Source organism: Sceloporus occidentalis, unplaced genomic scaffold, assembly GCF_023333645.1.
Source record: "Sceloporus occidentalis isolate IW3139 unplaced genomic scaffold, rSceOcc1.0.p SCAF_2, whole genome shotgun sequence".
Classification (NCBI taxonomy): Eukaryota; Metazoa; Chordata; class Lepidosauria; order Squamata; family Phrynosomatidae; genus Sceloporus; species Sceloporus occidentalis.
Window position 1 is genome coordinate 242,827,907 of NW_028316982.1, and position 18,645 is coordinate 242,846,551.

Below are 18,645 nucleotides of genomic sequence, written 5' to 3' on the forward strand. Positions count from 1 at the left end.
CTGTCTGGGTTAATCACCATCACAAATTGGTCACTCAGATGGCCAGAGGTTGATAAATGGAACCCTAGAAAAAAATCCAGATTACCTGGCAAATTTCAAGGCCTCTAAATCTATCAGTCTTAAAGAGATGGGGTGGGGAACCCTGCTTGTTTCAGTCGTATAGTTTCTAGACATTACTTTGAATAATTTTTGCTTAAACATACTAGTAAATGTAATAACTAAAAGAAAAATTAAGGTTTTTCAATGCATACAGATAATCAGAGTTGGAAAGGGGATGTCATATTGATGAAGGAGCAAGCTTGTTTTCTGCTGCTCCAGAGACTAGGACCCAGAGCAATGGATGCAAGCTCCAGGAAAAGAGATTCCACCTCAACATTAGGAGGAACTTCTTGACAGTAAGGGCTGTTCGACAGGGGAACAAACTCCCTCGGAATGTAGTGGACTCTCCTTCCTTAGAGGTCTTTAAACAGAGGCTAGATGGCCATCTGCTGGGGATGCTTTGATTTAGATTACCTGCATGGCAGGGGGTTGGACTGGATGGCCCTTGCGGTCTCTTCCAACTCTACGATTCTGTGATTCTATGATTCTATGTAGTCCAATCTCCTGCCAGTCCAGAAAGAATCATGGCTAAAGCACTCCTGAGAGGTGGGCATCCTATTTCCTTAGAGGGTAATGGATTTCCTTTTTGGGGCGGACATTAAAGAAAGGTGGGATGCCCACCTCTCAAGAGTGCTTTCACTGTGGATTTCCACTGTGGAAGGGGTTGGGTGAGATGGCTCTTGAGATCCCTTCTAATTTTTATGATTGTATGCATATAGTAAAAACGCCGTTATTTTTTTATAGCACCAATCTTTTGTCTCACCATTGTTGTGGCTTCATCTAATTTTCAATCCAAATTCTTCAAAGAAACCAATCTTCCAGGTTTCAATCAATGTGCAGTCTACTTGGGAACAACATTCCTTGAATCAATAATATTTATGATTGAGGTTATATCTGAAACAGGCACAGTATCAAGCTACACAGCTCTTCCTCCTACATCTTCTACTCAGTTAAAATAGGAAAAAATGTTGTAGGAACTTGGTTCATTAATCTGTTGACATCCTAGCACAACACATTTCACCATTTTAAACAATTCAGTTTTATTTCACTTTCAGTTTATATAGTTTTAAAGCAGTGAACATAAATAATACACTCCATACAGTAAAAAAACAAAAACCCATAAAATGTTGGATAACAGTAGAAATATCTATAGTTTAAGGCACTGAGAGAGGGAACAAAGAGAAAGCACATAACATGCTGGTTCTTCCAACTCAAACAATTGTTCATTTTGAATGCATTCACTGATCATATACCTTAAAAAATACCAAGTTACATTCACGTGTATGTGCATACTGCTTCAACAATTCCTGAAAGAGGAATTCTGTTCACATTTTGTCCAACAGTAAGAACTACATTACTTTGGAACATAATGCAGTGATGTGATACAGAAAATGTTTAAACGTGTATGAAAACAAGTATTCAATATGGCTATAACAAGCAACATTAGACTGAAGTTGTCTAATCTGCCTTTAAGTGAACACATTGTTATAAAAGTGAGAATGTAATACCAAATTCTTTATTAGATATTAGAGCTGCACTGAATTTTTACCCACAAAATTGGCAGGGAAGATGGTGAGTTTGCAGTGATGGTGGTGGTATGATGTTTAAATGAACTCTGCGGTGCGTTATAGACGCGCCAAAGGGGCATGTTAGGGTTGAGAAGGGGTGTCACTTCCTGACGCCCCTCAACCCTAGTATGGACCGAGTCCGTACAAAATGGTGGCGCCCGTCCACACGGGGGGCGCCATTTTGACGTCGCGGATGTGTAGTGTCCGGACGTCGCGCGGCGGAAGTGATGCCGTGAGTGCGCAACTAGCGCCTTGTGGAACCACTTCTGGGGCCCAGAAAGTAGCGCCATTTCGGCGCTTCTTTCTGGCTGCGCCCGGGAACCATGTGGTTTGGCTGCTGCGGTTCCCGGATGCGGCAACTGGCGGCGGCGGCAGACCGCCCGTTTTGGGTGGTCTGTAACTCGCCCTAGTTTGTCTTTTATGAACTATGTGCCACACTCATGAAGTGGCTTTTTGTCCTGATTTGTAATATCAGTCCCATTAAAAAATATTCCTTTAAATAAACAAGCAACAATAATGGTTAAGAAGAAACCACTGGTTGTTGCTTGTTTATTTATAGGGCTATTATAATCCCACCAAAAGTTCCTGCAGGCACAATGATGATATAGTGATGCTGTCACCCAGGCAATCATATATGGGTACATTATGACATTATGAGTCCAAATCAGAGGAAAAACAAAGCTTCCTTCTGCCACTCTGTACAGGAAAACATTTTTTTCCTATTCTGCAGCTCGTACCTCAAAAATTTGTTGAAATCTGTTTATGTGCAGGGATCATTTATTCCCAGTGAAATATGCCCCCTCCCTTTTGGCATAGCCTTACTCTCGCAATTTTCAATATGTAGCATTTAACACATAGTATTGCAGTGACTAATATAAATATAGCAGGTGACCTTCAGTTATGGATATACTGTACTCAACTAGATCAGCTACATACACAATAGGCACACAAAACAGATATATATACAAATGGTAACTTCACAAAATTCAAGAGTTATTTATTAACAGATATAACCAGTTTTTTTTAAAAAGAATGCCTTTTTAACTAGATATTTTGAGTATCAGTAGTCAGTGACATCTCGTGGCCAAGCCCTTACATTTTCAATTATCTCTAAATTATATATGCACAGAAATGGAAGTGTGCAAGAGAGAAGACAATGACAACCAACATGTCCTCTATAATAATTCATACACAGTAATAGTAAGCTACCTTCTCTTTCCAGATCAGATACCTACATACTGTATAAAGAACTAAAAAATCCTTAGCAATCCAAAGGAGGTCAGCATATGCCACAAATAATAAAAGAAAGGAGGAACAGTAAGGCTGCCAAAGAGAAGACAAAGACAGACAGGTTGCTGATGTTTTATTTTTGTTTTTTAAAAAATCTTAATGTTCAACAAATGTCAGAAGTTTACACAGTTCTAAAGCCAAATTCTATAAGCCCTAGAGTCTAACAAACAAAATATATACATATATGTATATGCATTCTGGATGGGGACAATTAGGCCATGATCCAGTACCGCTGCGGACATAATGCCTGTGTGTGTTGAGTCCCATAGGGATCAATATAGATCTTCTCCTAACTCCCCCAATTGGTAGATGACCTCAGCATGCAGACTGATAAGAGTTTTACAAGGAACAAAACAGATATTCCCACATCTCCTTCCAGTTCTTCCTTATTATGCAACACATGACACTGGTGCTCCAAAGATAGAAAACAGGATGGTATATCAAGAGTGATACTGGAACATGACTTTACAGTTCTGTACAATATCTGTGACAAAAAATTATAAATACAACAACAAATTCAGTAGATATTCTAATATGCATTACGCCTATACAATATTTAAATATTAAAGTATTTACAGATTATAACTCTTCCCTAAGTTGATTACTATCTTGCAAATCTCTCACTTTTGGTGCCAGCCATTGGAAGTATACTTTCACTGGATCAACGTTCCAGTGTTTGTGAAATGATATTGGAACTTGATGGGAAAGATAGTCCTTTGGGTAATCCATTGGCCGAGCCTAGAATAGCAGAAAAGATGAACATTTAAGTTGGCATAAAAACACTATCACAGATTTTAAAAATACCACTATTCTGTAAGATTCAATTATAGCCAAACCAGTTACATAATGGCCACTTGAAGATGGTAAATCCCATTTAAAATATATTAAAAGAGGTAAATGCCACATGGAGAGAGAGCACCAGTGGACATTGAGTGTTATGTACTACCCCATTCAGGCACTTGCCTGATGACATGACTAAAATGGGATGGAGGGAGCACAGGAACAGGGGTGCACACAAATGTCTACCCACAATGCCACCAAACACTTGGGAGGTATACCTAAGTGCTGGAATATTTGGAGTTGGGATTCCATGCACATGCCTCACCCTCATCTGTCTCCAGTTTCAGCTATACTTGCAATGAGAAGAATGCCTGAATAGGGTTTAAGTAGACCTCCTATGTACAACTAGGAATGAGACATGGAGCTGGCAGTGAGCTGGTCTTAATCCATTTCACCATAGCTCACTGGATCTAAGTATCTGCATACCTCTGATATAACAGGGTTACTTATTGGGGGGGAAACACATATACCAGCTACTTCAAATCACCAATCACTGTGATGACTTTCATTTTAAATACCTTTACCATATCAGCTGTGATAATTATATCAGCTGTGATAATTGCTTCTAGAAATATTCCTAGTCTTTGTAGCATTTAAATAACAAGCATTTTACTTTCCTTTTACCCTTCCTTCTTCTTCTTTAGCAACATTGCTCAGCTTGCTCACCTTCCCCCTTCAGATATGTATCTCTTCTCCCCCAGCAGCCCCGCCCCTAAATCTCTCTCTGTGTCTCTCCTGGGATGCCCTCCATCCCTTCTCCAAGTAGAGGTCTTGATGGAACTGGTGATATGATGAGGCAGAATTGGCAGGCAGGAGGCAAAGCACTGGTTGACATTTTTTAAATCCCCAGACTTTTTATAAATTTGCCTGGGCAAAGATTTTAGCTCTGGGGGGAAAAAAGGACATTTTGGCCTGTTACAGACTGCCAAAATAAAGCTGCTTCGGGTCTCTTTGGAGGTATGCTATTTAAATGATGCATGGGTCCTAAGAGTCCGGAGGTTGTGCCAAACCCACACTCCATTCCTAAGCACTGGAATGCAGCTTTGGTGCAGCTTCTGGATTCTTAGGATGCATGCATCATTTAAACAGCATACCTCCAAAGAGACCCGAAGCAGCTTTATTTTGGCAGTCTGTAACAGGCCATAGTAACCCTAAGATTCAATAGCAATCTTTTTCCTACATATGTGTTAAACACAACAAAATATATTCCGCTTGTAAAGAGAAATTTTAAGGGCCACTGACTCACTAAAACTCATTACCACACGATTCATAAAATAAAATAAAACCCTTCTATTAACCAAGAAAGGATTACGTTCTGAAAGAAGAAGCAGCAACAAAGAACTAAGCTTATTTTGCACCAAGAGACTGCAGATAACAAAGCACAGATTTGTTTGCTGTTTCAATAGCTTAGTGTTATGAAATAGGACCACAGTGCAATAAAGAGCACAATCAGAAGATTTCAATTCGATAAAAACCAAGTAGAAAACTGTTGAAGTACTGATCTCAAATAAGTATTACTTTGCCGATATACAGACCACTTCATGGTTTCCTCATCTAAATGGGGACATATTAAAGAATGCTCTTCCCCAGAGTTTGCGACTGAATCTCATGAGCACTACCTATGCATCAGCTATAGAAAAATCTGTATGCTAGCAACATCCATGTGGAAACATTATGTTGTAAGCACTGATTCTAAATGTCAAAGATTCCTTAGAGGTATCTGTTTCTGAAGACAAATTAAAGTGCTTATCTTTAAAATGCTATGTGCCTTTGGATCCAGTTACCTGAATGAATACTGGCTATATACCAAAGCACCTGAGCATTCAGCCATTTTCAAAAGCTCACACATGAGGTACAGTGCCTTGCAGAAGTAATCACCATGCTCCCTTTGACATTTTCACATTTCATTGTACTTAACCTGGAATTGTTTTGGCATTGTTATTATTTCAACACTGGAAATGTGTAATGTGTTATTATTGTGGTTCCCTCAGCTGACCAAAACATGGGGGGGTGGGAAGAGGAGCATGTGTGTATGCCCCTCCTGCCTTCCTGTACTTTGGCCAGCTAAAGGAAACTTCCGGGAGCAGGTCAAAGCATGGGGGGAGGGAAGAAGAATGTGAATGCATGCCCTTCCTGGCTGCTGCTTCCCAACATGGCTTAGGTCCAGATAATTTGAGAGACTCACAGGCTCACCATCACAGGCTCGCCGGGTGAGGACATGAGAGACAGCCTTCTCGGTGGCTGCTCCTGCCCTCTGATATGCCCTTCCATGAGAAGCAAGGCTATCAGCAAGCAAAAGCGGCTTTATTCAGGCAGGCTTTTTGATGTATAATCACAAGGTGGCTTGCATGGTGGTTATATAGGGTGGGTGTATCATGGTTTTAGTGTGGTTTTAATGTCTGTAATTTTATATTGTTTTTAGATGATAATTTTAATTTGTTTATTGTAATTTGTTTTTTAGAATTTTTATTTGTGAGTCACCTTGTATTTCCCTAAGTTTACTGAAATCAGCTTTCATAATGTCTAGAATGTGGAACAGATCTAAAATAGCTGATCCCTTGTTACCTCTTCCACCTTTTGGACAATGAAATTGTCTTCCAAGCAATTGAGGAATTTGCTAGAGTTTGAGGTTTTGGCTGAGTTTGACTTCCAACAAATACCAAGATAGTTGAAGTCATGCATCGCTACTACATCTCTCATTTCTGAGTGTGTGGTCATCATCCAATTCCTCAGTTTGATTTGGGCGTCTGTAGTATACTCCCATAATAACACCCTTGTTGTTTCCCTCCCCTTTAATTTTTATCCAGATGCTCTCCACCTGGCTTCCAGAAAACAGTGTGTCCATGTCATGCGCAGGTGCGCCTTACGCGGCTTCCAGCATATGCTGGAAGCCGTGCTGGAAGCAGCAGAGCTGTGCTCTGGAAAGAATAATAGGGCGTGCGTGCCACTGCGAGCACAAGCCCCACTGACTTTAATGGGGCTCGAGCATACGCGGAATTTCCCTTACATGGGGTGGTGGTCGTCCGAAATGAATCCCCCGTGTAAGAGAAGGGACCACTGTATAAGTCTTGGTTTTCTTCACAGGTGTAAACATCCCTGACATATAATGCTATTCCTCCTCCTTTTTTGTTTGGTCTATTTCTCTTAAAAAGGTTATACCCCTCTATTATAACATTCCAATCATGAGACTCATCCCACTAGGTTTCAGTGATGCCTGTTATATAATATTTGCTTTGTTGTGCTAGGAGTTGAAGTTCATCTTGTTAATTTCTCATGTAGAGACATCTAAGACCATGGGTCCTCCCCAATAGCTGCCTGTGTAAGGTTTTTTGCCTATTGCTGTTGGATCCTTAAACTATTTGCCTTGTTCCCTCTATAACAGTTTGATTATTATCTCCAGCCTTTGATGAAATCCTGCCTTCCAAAATACTGTCTTCCTCCCCCATATGATATCAGTTTAAAGTCCTCCTGATCAAGTTTTTGAGACTACTGGCAAAAATGTTTCTGCTAACTGGAATGAGGTACAAACCATCCCTTGCCAGAAGTCCCAATTCATGGAACCACAGCCCATGATCCAAGAATCCAAATCGTTCTTGGTGATACCATCTGCAGAGCCAGTTGTTTACATTCGCTATTTTCTTCTCCCTTCCTGGATCATACCTTTCAACTGGGAGAAGATATGAGATTACAACCTATGTATCCATCTCGTTCAGCTTCCTACCCAGAGCCTCATAATCCCTTCTGATATTCGGAAGGCTGTGCTTTGCAGTATATCAGTAACAATGTTTTTCTTTCCCTTGACATTTAGAATTGTATTTTCTTTTATTGCATTTGCCAGTTGAAGGGCATGGTCCAGGAAGGGAGAGGAAAATATCAGATGTGAACAACTGGCTCCGCAGATGGTGCCACCGAGAACGATTTAGATTCTTTGATCATGGGTTGCGGTTCCATGAGGAGGGACTTCTTGCAATGGACGGGTTGCATCTCACGCCAGCTGGAAGAAATGTTTTTGCCAACAGTCTCAAGAATTTGATCAGGAGGGCTTTAAACTGAGTTTCGTAGGGGAGGGAGACAATATTAAGGAAGACAAAAGGGCTGGAGAAAATAGTCAAACTGACATAGAGGAAACAAGACAAACAGTGCAAGGACCCAACAGTGGGAGGCAAGAAAACTTGCACAGGCAGCATGTAAAGGGGACCCATGGTCTGCAATGTCTCTACACTAATGCACAGAGCATGGGAAATAAGCAAGATGAACTCAAACTCCTAGTACAACAAAGCAAATATGATATAATAGGTATCACTAAAACCTAGTGGGATGAGTCTCATAAGTGGAATGGAGAAATAGAGAGGTATAACTTTTTAAAGAGAAATAGGCTAAACAGGAAAGGAGGAGGGACAGAACTACATATGTCAGAGATATTTACAACAGTAAAGCGGTCCAGGACATCAATACTGACAGCCAGGTGGAGAGCATCTGGATAAAAATTAAAGGGGTGGGAAACAACAGGGATGTTACGGTGGGAGTCTACTACAGACCCCCAGTCAGATGGAGGAATTGGATGATGCCTTTCTAGAACAGATGACCACACACCTAGAAAGGAGAGATGTAGTAGTGATGCGTGACTTCAACTATCCTGATATTTGCTGGAATTCAAACTCAGAAAAATCCTCAAGGTATAGCAAATTCCTCACTTGCCTTGGAGACAATTTCATGGTCCAAAAGGTGGAAGAGGCAACAAGGAGGTCAGCTATTTTAGATCTGATCCTAACCAACAAGGATGACTTCATTAATGGGGTGCAAGTGGTGGGATCATTAGGTGGAAGTAACCATGTTCTCCTGGAGTTTGTAATACAGTGGAAAGGAGAAGTCAGGCATAGTCAAACACGCATTCTAGACTTTAGGAGAGCGGATTTCAGTAAACTTAGAGAAGTATTGAGGGTGATCCCGTGGTCAGAAATACTAAAAGAGAAGGGAGTTCAGGACAGATGGGAGTTTCTCAAAAGGGAGATACTGAAGGCACAATTTCAAACAGTTTCAGTGAGAAAGAAAAATGGGAAGTGTCTCAAGAAACCAGGATGGATGACTAAGGAACTTTCAACTGAGCTGAGTTTGAAACGGAATATGTATAAGAAATGGAAAGGGGGGGAAATCACAAAAAAAGGAATTCAAAGAAATAACAGGCATGTATAAGGGTAAAGTCAGAAAAGCTAAAGCGCAGAATGAACTCAGGCTTGCTAGAGAGGTTAAAACAATAAAAAGGGCTTTTTTGGATATGTTTGCAGCAAAAGGAAGAAGAAGGAAACAGTAGGGCCACTGCGTGGAGAAGATGGCAAAATGCTAACAGAAGACAGAGAAAAGGCAGAATTACTCAACACCTTCTTTGCTTCAGTGTTCTCAGAAAAGGAAAAAGGGTGCTCAACCTGAGGATAATGGAGCAGAGGACAGAATAGGGGAATTTCAGCACAGAATAAGTAAAGAGATAGTACAGGAATATCATGTTAATCTAAATGAATTTAAGTCTCCAAAACCAGATGAACTACATCCAAGGGTATTAAAAGAACTGGCAAATGTAATATTGGAGCCATTGGCAATAATCTTTGAAAACACCTGGAGAACAGGAGAAGTCCTAGTAGACTGGAGGAGGGCAAACTTTGTCCCCATCTTCAAAAAGGGAAAAAAAAATAGGATCCCAACAATTATCGTCCAGTTAATCTGAGATCTATACCAGGAAAGGTTCTAGAGCAGATCATTAAACAGAAAGTCTGTGAATATTTAGAAAGCAATGCCATAATCACAAAAAGTCAACACACGTTTCAGAGAAACAAGTCATGCCAGACAAATCTCATCTCTTTCTGTGATAAAATCACCAGCTTGGTAGATGAAGGGAATGCTGTGGATATAGTATATCTTGATTTCAGTAAGGCCTTTGACAAGGTTTCCCATGACATTCTTGCAAACAAGCTTGTAAAATGTGGGCTAGACAAGGTAACTGTTACATGGATTTGTAATTGGTTGACTGGATGAACCAAAAGTGTGCTCAACAATGGCTCTTTTTCATCCCGGAGGGAAGTGACCAGTGGGGTCCCACAGGGCTCTGTCCTGGACCCAGTGTTATTCAACATCTTTATCAATGACTTGGATGACAGAATTGGGGGCATACTAATCATTTACAGATGACATCAAATTAGGAGGAATAGGTAATACTCCAGAGGACAGGATCAAAATTCAAAATGACCTGAATAGCCTAGAAAGCTGGGCCAAAGCTAACAAAATGAACTTCAACAGGGAGAAATGTAAGGTACTGCACTTAGGGTGGAAAAATAAAATGCACAGATATAGGATAGGGGACACCTGGATGCACAAGACTACATGTGAAAGGGATCTAGGAATCCAAGTAGACCACAAGTTGAACATGAGTCAACAGTGTGATGCGGCAGCTAAAGGGCCAATGCAATTTTAGGCTGCATCAATAGAAGTTTAGTGTCTAGAATAAGAGAAGTAATAGTGTCAATATATTCTGATTTGGTCAGGCCCCACCTGGAATAACCGTGTCCAGTTCTGGGCACCACAAGTTAAAAAGGATGTTGAGAAACTGGAGCATGTCCAAAGGAGAGCAACTAAAATGGTGATGGGTTTGGAAACAATGCCCTATGAGGAACGACTTAGGGAGCTGGGGATGTTTAGCCTGGAGAGGAGAAGGTTAAGAGGTGATATGATAGCCCTGTTTAAATATTTGAAGGGATGTCATATTGAGGAGGGAGCAAGCTTGTTTTCTGCTGCTCCAGAGAACAGGACCCGGAACAATGGATGCAAGCTACAGGAAAAGAGATTCCACCTCAACATTAGGAGGAACGTCCTGACAGTAAGGGCTGTTCAACAGTGGAACAAACTCCCTCTGAGTGTGGTAGAGTCTCCTTCTTTGGAGGTCTTAAAGCAGAGGCCGGATGGCCATCTGCCAGGGATGCTTTGATTTAGATTTCCTGCATGGCAGGGGGTTGGACTGGACGGCCATTCTGGTCTCTTCCAACTCTACGATTCTATGATTCTATAATTGTTATTTACTATACTTTATTTATGTACTTCATCTTGCTTTTATAAACAGCACTGGAATCTCTCTGCTGAAGGGCAGTATCTAAATCTTTCAAATAATTAGTTAAAAAATTAGCATTACTCCAATTCCACTCTATTTAGGCTTGCCCTAAAACTGCCAAGGAACAATCTTAGCTTGAATTCTGTGCAATGACATCAATTGCCACTGTTGTTCAAATACTAGGCTTTGGCTTCCACAATTATTATGATGCTGAAAGATCCAATTAGAGACATTATTACCACTAAAAATACACATTAAGCACGTAGGGCACGTACAGAGTCTATTGAGGAAGAAGCTGATAGAATGAGACAATTAAAAACATTTTGTATATGAATGCTTTCTCAGAGTCACAACAGGATTTACTTTTCATAGTCTCATAATTCAACAATACACATTAGTGAAGTATTTAAACAGAAGCAAACAAGTTTGCACTCAATGGCTGTCATTAAATATTTACATTTGCCTCTGCAAGTAGGCTGCAGTGAAATAATTAAGGGGGATTTTAAAGAACAAAAGAATTAATTATTTCTCAGCAACACTTCAGCATTGTAATCAGGCAGCTAATTGTAAAGGAAACTTATTGTGAAGAATTCCCCCCCCCCCCTCTCATCTCTTAGTACTATGTCATGCATTTGAAATTTAAATATTTAATTGAACCCCAGGAAAGAACAGTAACTGGGATGAAATAAAAATGAATGAGCTATGATTTCAAGAAGCTCCTAGTATCTGAGTTGTTGTTGTATTAGAGAGAAATGACTATAGGATATCTATTTTCCAATTAATTGTCAACTGAACAAATGTAATCTGCACTATTTCCTAGAGACTGAAATCAGAATACAAGACCTCTTTGTAATGAGATTTCTAGCTTGAACCTGACCTTATAGTAAACGCTTTGTCATATTCTGGTATCAACATCAAGACAAAGTTTAATTATAGCAAGTACTTGCAATGCTTTGGTTTTATGTCCAATCTGAAGCTGCTTGTTAATGTTCCTAGTTTCATAATTTCAATGTAAAGTTTCATACTAAAATCTCTAGTGTTTATGACCCAGAAAAGCTCTCCACTATCTGATGTCCTCTGGATGTATTGAACTACAACTTCTTTCATTGCAGAGCCAGCAGGCAAAATGTTGGGAAAGGTTTCTGGTTGAGGGACAGGGATATACTGATAAGGGGATTTTGAGGGAAGGGGCTACAGTACAGGGATGTAGCCAGGATTTTGGGAAGGGGGGGGGTCAAGACTAAGTGCCACCATTTTGAGAGGCTAAGAGCCCCCCCAAGACATAAAAAGAGGGTCGAGCGTTTACCCTCGACACCTCGATGGCACCACTTTAACTTCCATTATGGCTTCATGCTATGGAATCTTGGGATCTGTAGTTTTGAGGACCTGTTGAGTCATCTGTCAGGTGCCACAACAAACTACAAATCCCAGCATTTCACAACATGGAGCCAAGGGCAGTTAAAGTGGCATCAAACTGGATTATTTTTTCAGTGCAGATGCAAACTGAGTCCTTCCTCTGAAGGTGTTTACATCAGATAAATTCAGCTCGATAAAGCAAAGTGCAGCTGCTCACGCAATGAGCGCCAGCCACTCTGTTCATGCTCAGAGACACTCTGCTCATGCTTTTGAGACACTGCATTCCAACTTCTGAGCTGAGCTAAGAACCCAGGCTGCATCCACACAACATTTCATTCCCACTTCCAAGAGGGATTTTTAATTCCAAGACACACACACACACACACACACACACTTTTTAATTCCAAGACTCATCTATCTATCTATCTATCTATCGATCTATCGATCGATCGATCGATCGATCGATCGATCATAATTTTAAATTCCAAGACATTATACCTTCCTTTCTTTTTATGAAAAACAAACTCCTTTAAGAGAATCCTATTTTGGGAGAAAGGCAGGATATAAAATCAATCAATAAAAAATTATAGTGCAATAGTCCATCAGTGCATGGCTTGCATTATAAGACTTTTTACCTTTATACATTTAAAAACAATTAAAATCACAGTAGGCTCAGAGTGCTATAGAATCATGGAATCATAGAGTTGGAAGAGACCCCAAGAATGGCCATCCAGTCCAACCCCATTCTGCCATGCAGGAATTCCCAGTCAAAGCATCCCCAACAAATTATGTAATGGAGGTGTCCATCTACATTGTAGAAAGATATACTATAGATTAATGCTATGGAAAATCACCACCTTGAGTCCGTATGTTGGGAGAAAGGCGGGGATATAAGAAAATAACAATAACAATGACAATATCTGGGTATTGTAGTTATGTGAGACATTTAGCATTCTTTGTCAGAGAGCTCTGGTGGCACAACATACTACAAATCCCAGGATTTTCCATAGCATTAAAGTGGTGTCGAACTGGATTATTTCTGCAGTGTGCAGCCTTATTAGACTGCCGTTCCCAGCAGTCTGTGGTGCTGCTGGATGATGGGGCCTGCAGTCTAGCATTGCCTGGAGCAGGGCCATAGGACTCCACAGTTCCGATTCATCATCTTAGATTGATTCCATATATTAATTAATTAATCATAAAATCATAGAGTTGGAAGAGACCCCAACAAGGGCTATCCAGTCCAACCCCATTCTGCCATGCAGGAACTCTCCATCAAAGCACCCCCATTGACATGCTAAAAAGGGGCCAGTTAACTGTATTTTATTCTATTTGTCTTTTAAAAAAGAGAAAAAACAAGGCTGGAAGGAAGCCTCTTGCTTTTTGCATCACAGACCCTCCTCTTTTTTGTTGTTGCAAAAATCCAGAATGACTGTTTTTGAAAACCTGAGTTCATTATCAGAAGAAATGTCCAGAGTAGAGTTTGAGTCTCCTTTCTATGGACTTCTGAAACCTGAATTATTCCAAAACCCAAAACTGACCCTGAGAGCATCTGGTCTGACCCCAACTCAAGGACACCTGGGAATCCTGAAGGTTTAGATTAATTACTGAACTATTGAATTATACAAGGAATAGTGGTCTCAGGGGTTTGCTGAAGCTCAGTGTGCAGAAGCACAACATTATTTTAAAAATATTGTGCATTAAATTACCTTCAGTCTATGTCTGTGAGATGCATATGAGACATACATGGATCCCATCTCCCATTATATCCCATTAGACATACTTTATATAAATATACCAAACTCTGAAAAACTCCAAAATCCAAAATATATCTAGTCCTCAGCATTTTGGGTAAGGGATATTATTATTATTATTATTATTATTATTTTACTATATTGTATATGGATATAACTGCTGAAAGGAAAGTTAAAAGTCACCTTTTCTTTCTTTTATATTTCCCTTTAGAAGCTTCCTTCTTTCCTTTTTCTTTCTTCCTTTCTCCCCTTCCTCTTCGTCCCTTTCTTTTCCTTCTTTTCTTCAGTTCTCCCTCCCTCCCTCCCTCCCTCCCTATCATTCTTCCTTCCTTTTCCCCCTTCCTTCCCTTCTTCTTCCTACTCTCCTTCTGCAGGAAAGAAGAGACTTTTATTCTGGCAAAAGCACAAGGGAGGAGGGGGGAGGAGGCGGAGGAGTGGAAGCCGGACTCCGATGGGAACGAAAGAGAAAGAAATCACAAGGACCCCCTCCCTCCCCCTCCTCTCTCTCTCCCTCTCCCCCCCCTCTCTCTCTGAGCTTGTAACTTTTGTTTTGTCTTTCCCCTTTCCCCTCTCCGAGTTCTCTGTGGTTTTGATGGAGGGGAGGAGGAAGGAGCTTGAAGGCCCCCAGGGCCTGAAGGGGGGGTCCGGACCCCCAACCCCCCCTTCCCTACATCCCTGTACAGTATTAAAACACGTGTTCTGCATGTAGAAAATTCAATCTCTTATCTCTAGGATTTTAAAAAAGGTTTAGGTAGCAGGTGATATGAAAGATCTCTGCTAGACCTCATGAAAATTACTTTGTGTATTTATGTTTCCTAGAGGCTGGACTTCAGCTGTGGGGTTGTCTGAGAAACACAAGATGGTGATGGCTTCTGAATTCACGGGGAGACATTTTCTCTAGCTGGAGGAATCACTCCAGTATATTGCCAGAATTTGTCTTCCTTACAATGTATGACATTTTTTAGGGATGTGGTGGCTCAAGTGGTTAAAATGCCGACTCTGTCAATTACAAGATCAGCAGGTTGACAGTTCGAGGCCCGGGTGCCACATGATGAGGTGAGCTCCCATCACTAGTCCCAACTTCTGCCAACCTAGCAGTTCGAAAGCATGCAAATGCAAGTAGATAAATAGGTATCACTCAGGTGGGAAGGTAAACAGCATTCTGTGCAATCATGCAGGCCACATGATCACAGAGTAGTCTCTGACAACACTGGCTCTTTGGTTTAGTAGCAAAGATGAGCACCGCCCCCTATTGTCAGACACGACTTGACAACCTTGTTAATGGGGAATACCTTTACCTTTTACAATGTTTTAACAAATCAGTGGGCTCTTTGTTATTAATGCCCCAGGATAAAAGACCAAGGGGTTATTCACATGATGAAAATAATCTAGGATGAATTCAGGAAGACTCTTTGTTGTTCATACACATCCCAATTAATGTACCCAATTAAGTTGGGCGGGGGGAGGCTGCCAAAACCCCTACTAACCCTGGGATAATTGAGATCAGGCTCTCCCCCGAGCTTTTACAAAAGATTTGCATCATTGGCTGTGTGAACAATGATGTGAATAAACCTGAACAGACTCGGGATAAAACTCTCCATGCCTTTAACAGGCTTCAAATGCATTTGCATCATCGATAGCCCATGTGGTTGAGAAAATGCTACCCCCTCTCCAGCATAATAGCTGTCGCTGGGGAAAAAAGAGGAAAGAGAGAGGAACAGGATGCTAACCCCCTCTGTTCAGCTGAGGGATGTGGGGACATGGGAAGGGTGCCTGCACATGTGAGCAATCGAACTTGCAGATATGCAGAGCGATGTGGTTCCTGGAAAGATGCAGTTCTATGGTGTGAACAACAAGAATGTGTGAGTGAGGTGATTTGCATCATTCCGGTAAAAAAAATGACATGTGAATGATGCCCAACAATACTAATTTGTTGTCCTAGTAGCTATGTCATTGGGAACATTCAAAGGGATTATTTTCACTTTATGTAAGATCAGAGAAGGTATATGGATTCCCTGGAACCTTTTTCTTGCAGAAGGAAGTGTAGAGAACAAACAGCATGAAAGCACAAATGGAATCTTCCTTGGTCCTTCAGAAAAAGCTAGGGTAAGCAAAATGCTGTCTCCCAGAAGTTTTTGCATTGCACCTTCTAGCAGCTTTAGCAAGCATAGTCAACAGTGAGAAATGCTGGACGTTGCAGTCAAAAAACATTTGGAAGGCTATATGATCTCAACTTCTATAATAGAGGCTAAATATACAAACAAAGGATAGTTGTTAAATACTGACAAGAAAGGGAAAGGCTTATGATGTTTTAAATTGTTATATACAGATTAACTTTTGTTAATTGCCATAAAAATAAAGAAAAAGAGGGATATGAATGTTTTCAATAAATGTGTATGCTTTGTTTGAAGTTGGAATGCTTGTAACAGACATGAAATAACTATGGGTATTAATTAAATAATACTGGAATTTTCTTAATTATCTAAAAATCTGTTGAAACCATATGTACATGGTTTATGGTAGCTTTAGCTCTGTTTTTAATAGTACATTTCTCATACAGTTAGTAGAAGACTCTTGGCATAACTTTTTCTCATCTTCATATTATCTATGCAAATACTGTAGGTTATAAATAAATGTGCTCAGATAGGAAATCAAATATTATCTTAAAATATTCAAAAAATGTAAGCAATAGCTTTCAGAAAAATAAATTTTACTAGAAATAAGCCATTATTTATTTTTTGGAGAAGATTACATGTGTAACAACATCAGAAAATGAATGAAGGAAAAAATGTAGAAAAATGCTCAAAATTCACAGTGGATTACAGTATTATTTTTTAGATAAATTTTTCAAGCTATACAGTATTTTGACTGTAGCATTCTAAGAAGCAAAAGAACAGCTATGAGAAAAAAGGATTGCATTTAAATGAAATTGGTAGGTGTAAAATTATATATTTTTTAGAAGTGAAGAATAATTTTTATGCACAGATATCAATAATAATAATAATAATAATAATAATTATACCAAAGTTCTACTAATGGCCCTGTACAGATGGGCCAAAAAGCACGTACCCAGTACATGCTAGGGTTGCCTGGGAGCGTCCTTTACAGATGCTCCCTAACCCTAGTACGTATTCGGTACGTCAAAATGGCGGGGCCCTGTCTACATGGGCGCTGCCATTTTGATGTAACGGTCACATCGCATCCAAACAGCACAGTGCGGCCATTACATACTGGCGCCGCTGAAGGGTGCTTGTGGTGCCCTTTCAGCGGCACCGAAAGGAACTCTGAAACGGAGCTCCTTTCGCGCCGCATATTGTTGGTGTGGCCCTTACATGGCCGCGCCAGCGATAATTAAGAGAAAGGGGCCAAGCGGTTCCTTTCTCTGTCTCCCCGCCGCTGTTGGGGTGTCCTTGAGGCATGAAGCCCCAAGGACACCCCTTTCCAGGCTGTAGGGAAACGGCGGATTGGGGCGACCGGGGCTGCCGCTGTGGCTGCTCAGGCCCCAATCCGTTGGGGAAAGGGGCAGGAGCAGGCCGCCCCAAAGGGGCGGTCTGCATCCCACCAATATCATGTCAATACCAAGTAGGAGGTTATGATATATCATATCTGGAAAAATAGGTGCTATTTTAATCACTGTAGTATTAGTGGTCTGTTTGCCTAACTCTTACTTGCCCATTTCACTTAGTTTAAAAGGTTTTACGGTTTTTAAAGCAGCTTTTTTACCTCTTCTACCTGTTAATTAATAATTAATTAATAATAATTTGTTTTATTTATATACCACTATTCCAAAGATCATAGCGGTGAACAGCAAGTAAGCTAATTAGCAAGTAAGCTAATTTGCCCCCAACAGTCTGGGTACTCATTTTAGCGACCTCGGAAGGATGCAAGCCTGAGTCGAGCTTGGGCCCTTTTGCTGGTCTTGAACTCGCAACCTTGTGGTTTTGAGTGAATGGCTGCAGTACAGGCACCTCCCTGCTAAACAAAATGCCAGGAATTTAAAGCTTGTAATTGCCTATGTATTCCAATTTTTGCCATTGACGAGATGAAAAATTATGAAGAAATAATATTTTTATTATGTATTTTCCATCTGTAGTATAATGCCAATAAAACCTTTCAACAGGAAAAGTCTTGATCTTATGGAGAAACATGGGGTAGACATCTATTAGCATCTCAGTACTCACCTGATGGAAGAGAGGGCTGTGTGTTACAGGAATTCCTAAACCACTGAAACACATTCCAATGACCATATCATCAGGGGCATCATTGCTGTAACACCGGCATTTGCTAGCAAATAATCTTCGGATTGCTTCTCTGCTGAACACCATCCTTAAGTGACAGAGTTAACAAGAAGTTGATAACCGAAAACAATACAACCACTCTTTCCAAAAATGTTCCCCAATGCCCTCTGGAATCATGGATACATTTTCTCCATATCACTCCACACTCCAGATCACTTTAGGCCCAGAAGGGGCCTTTCCCTAAAACAGGAAGTGAAAAGAACGTGACTTCTAGTCATTTCAAATTTTAAAAGGCTATCGGGTCTAAAATAGTCTAGCCCTCACAAAAAACATGGTGAAAATGTCCCACCCCACATTTAGAGCAATGGTTTTCAACCTTTGCTAGTTGTTTTGGACTTCATCTCCCAAAA

The 18,645-nt window shown here is 40.5% G+C and overlaps 1 protein-coding gene across 2 annotated transcripts in view; it reads right to left on the minus strand.

Annotated features, from left to right (window-relative positions):
• Positions 1 to 1,122: 1,122 nt before the first annotated feature.
• The window catches only part of B3GLCT (beta 3-glucosyltransferase), a 119,700-nt gene continuing 102,177 nt past the window's right edge, over positions 1,123 to 18,645 (minus strand). For both annotated transcript variants that reach the window (XM_089512537.1, XM_089512538.1), the window contains 2 exons: positions 18,179 to 18,323; positions 1,123 to 3,695 (listed from right to left, as the gene is read on the minus strand). In XM_089512537.1, coding sequence (XP_089368663.1) covers positions 3,537 to 3,695; positions 18,179 to 18,323 — 304 coding nt within the window. In that variant the 3' untranslated portion in view covers positions 1,123 to 3,536. The remainder of the gene's footprint in view (positions 3,696 to 18,178; positions 18,324 to 18,645) is intronic.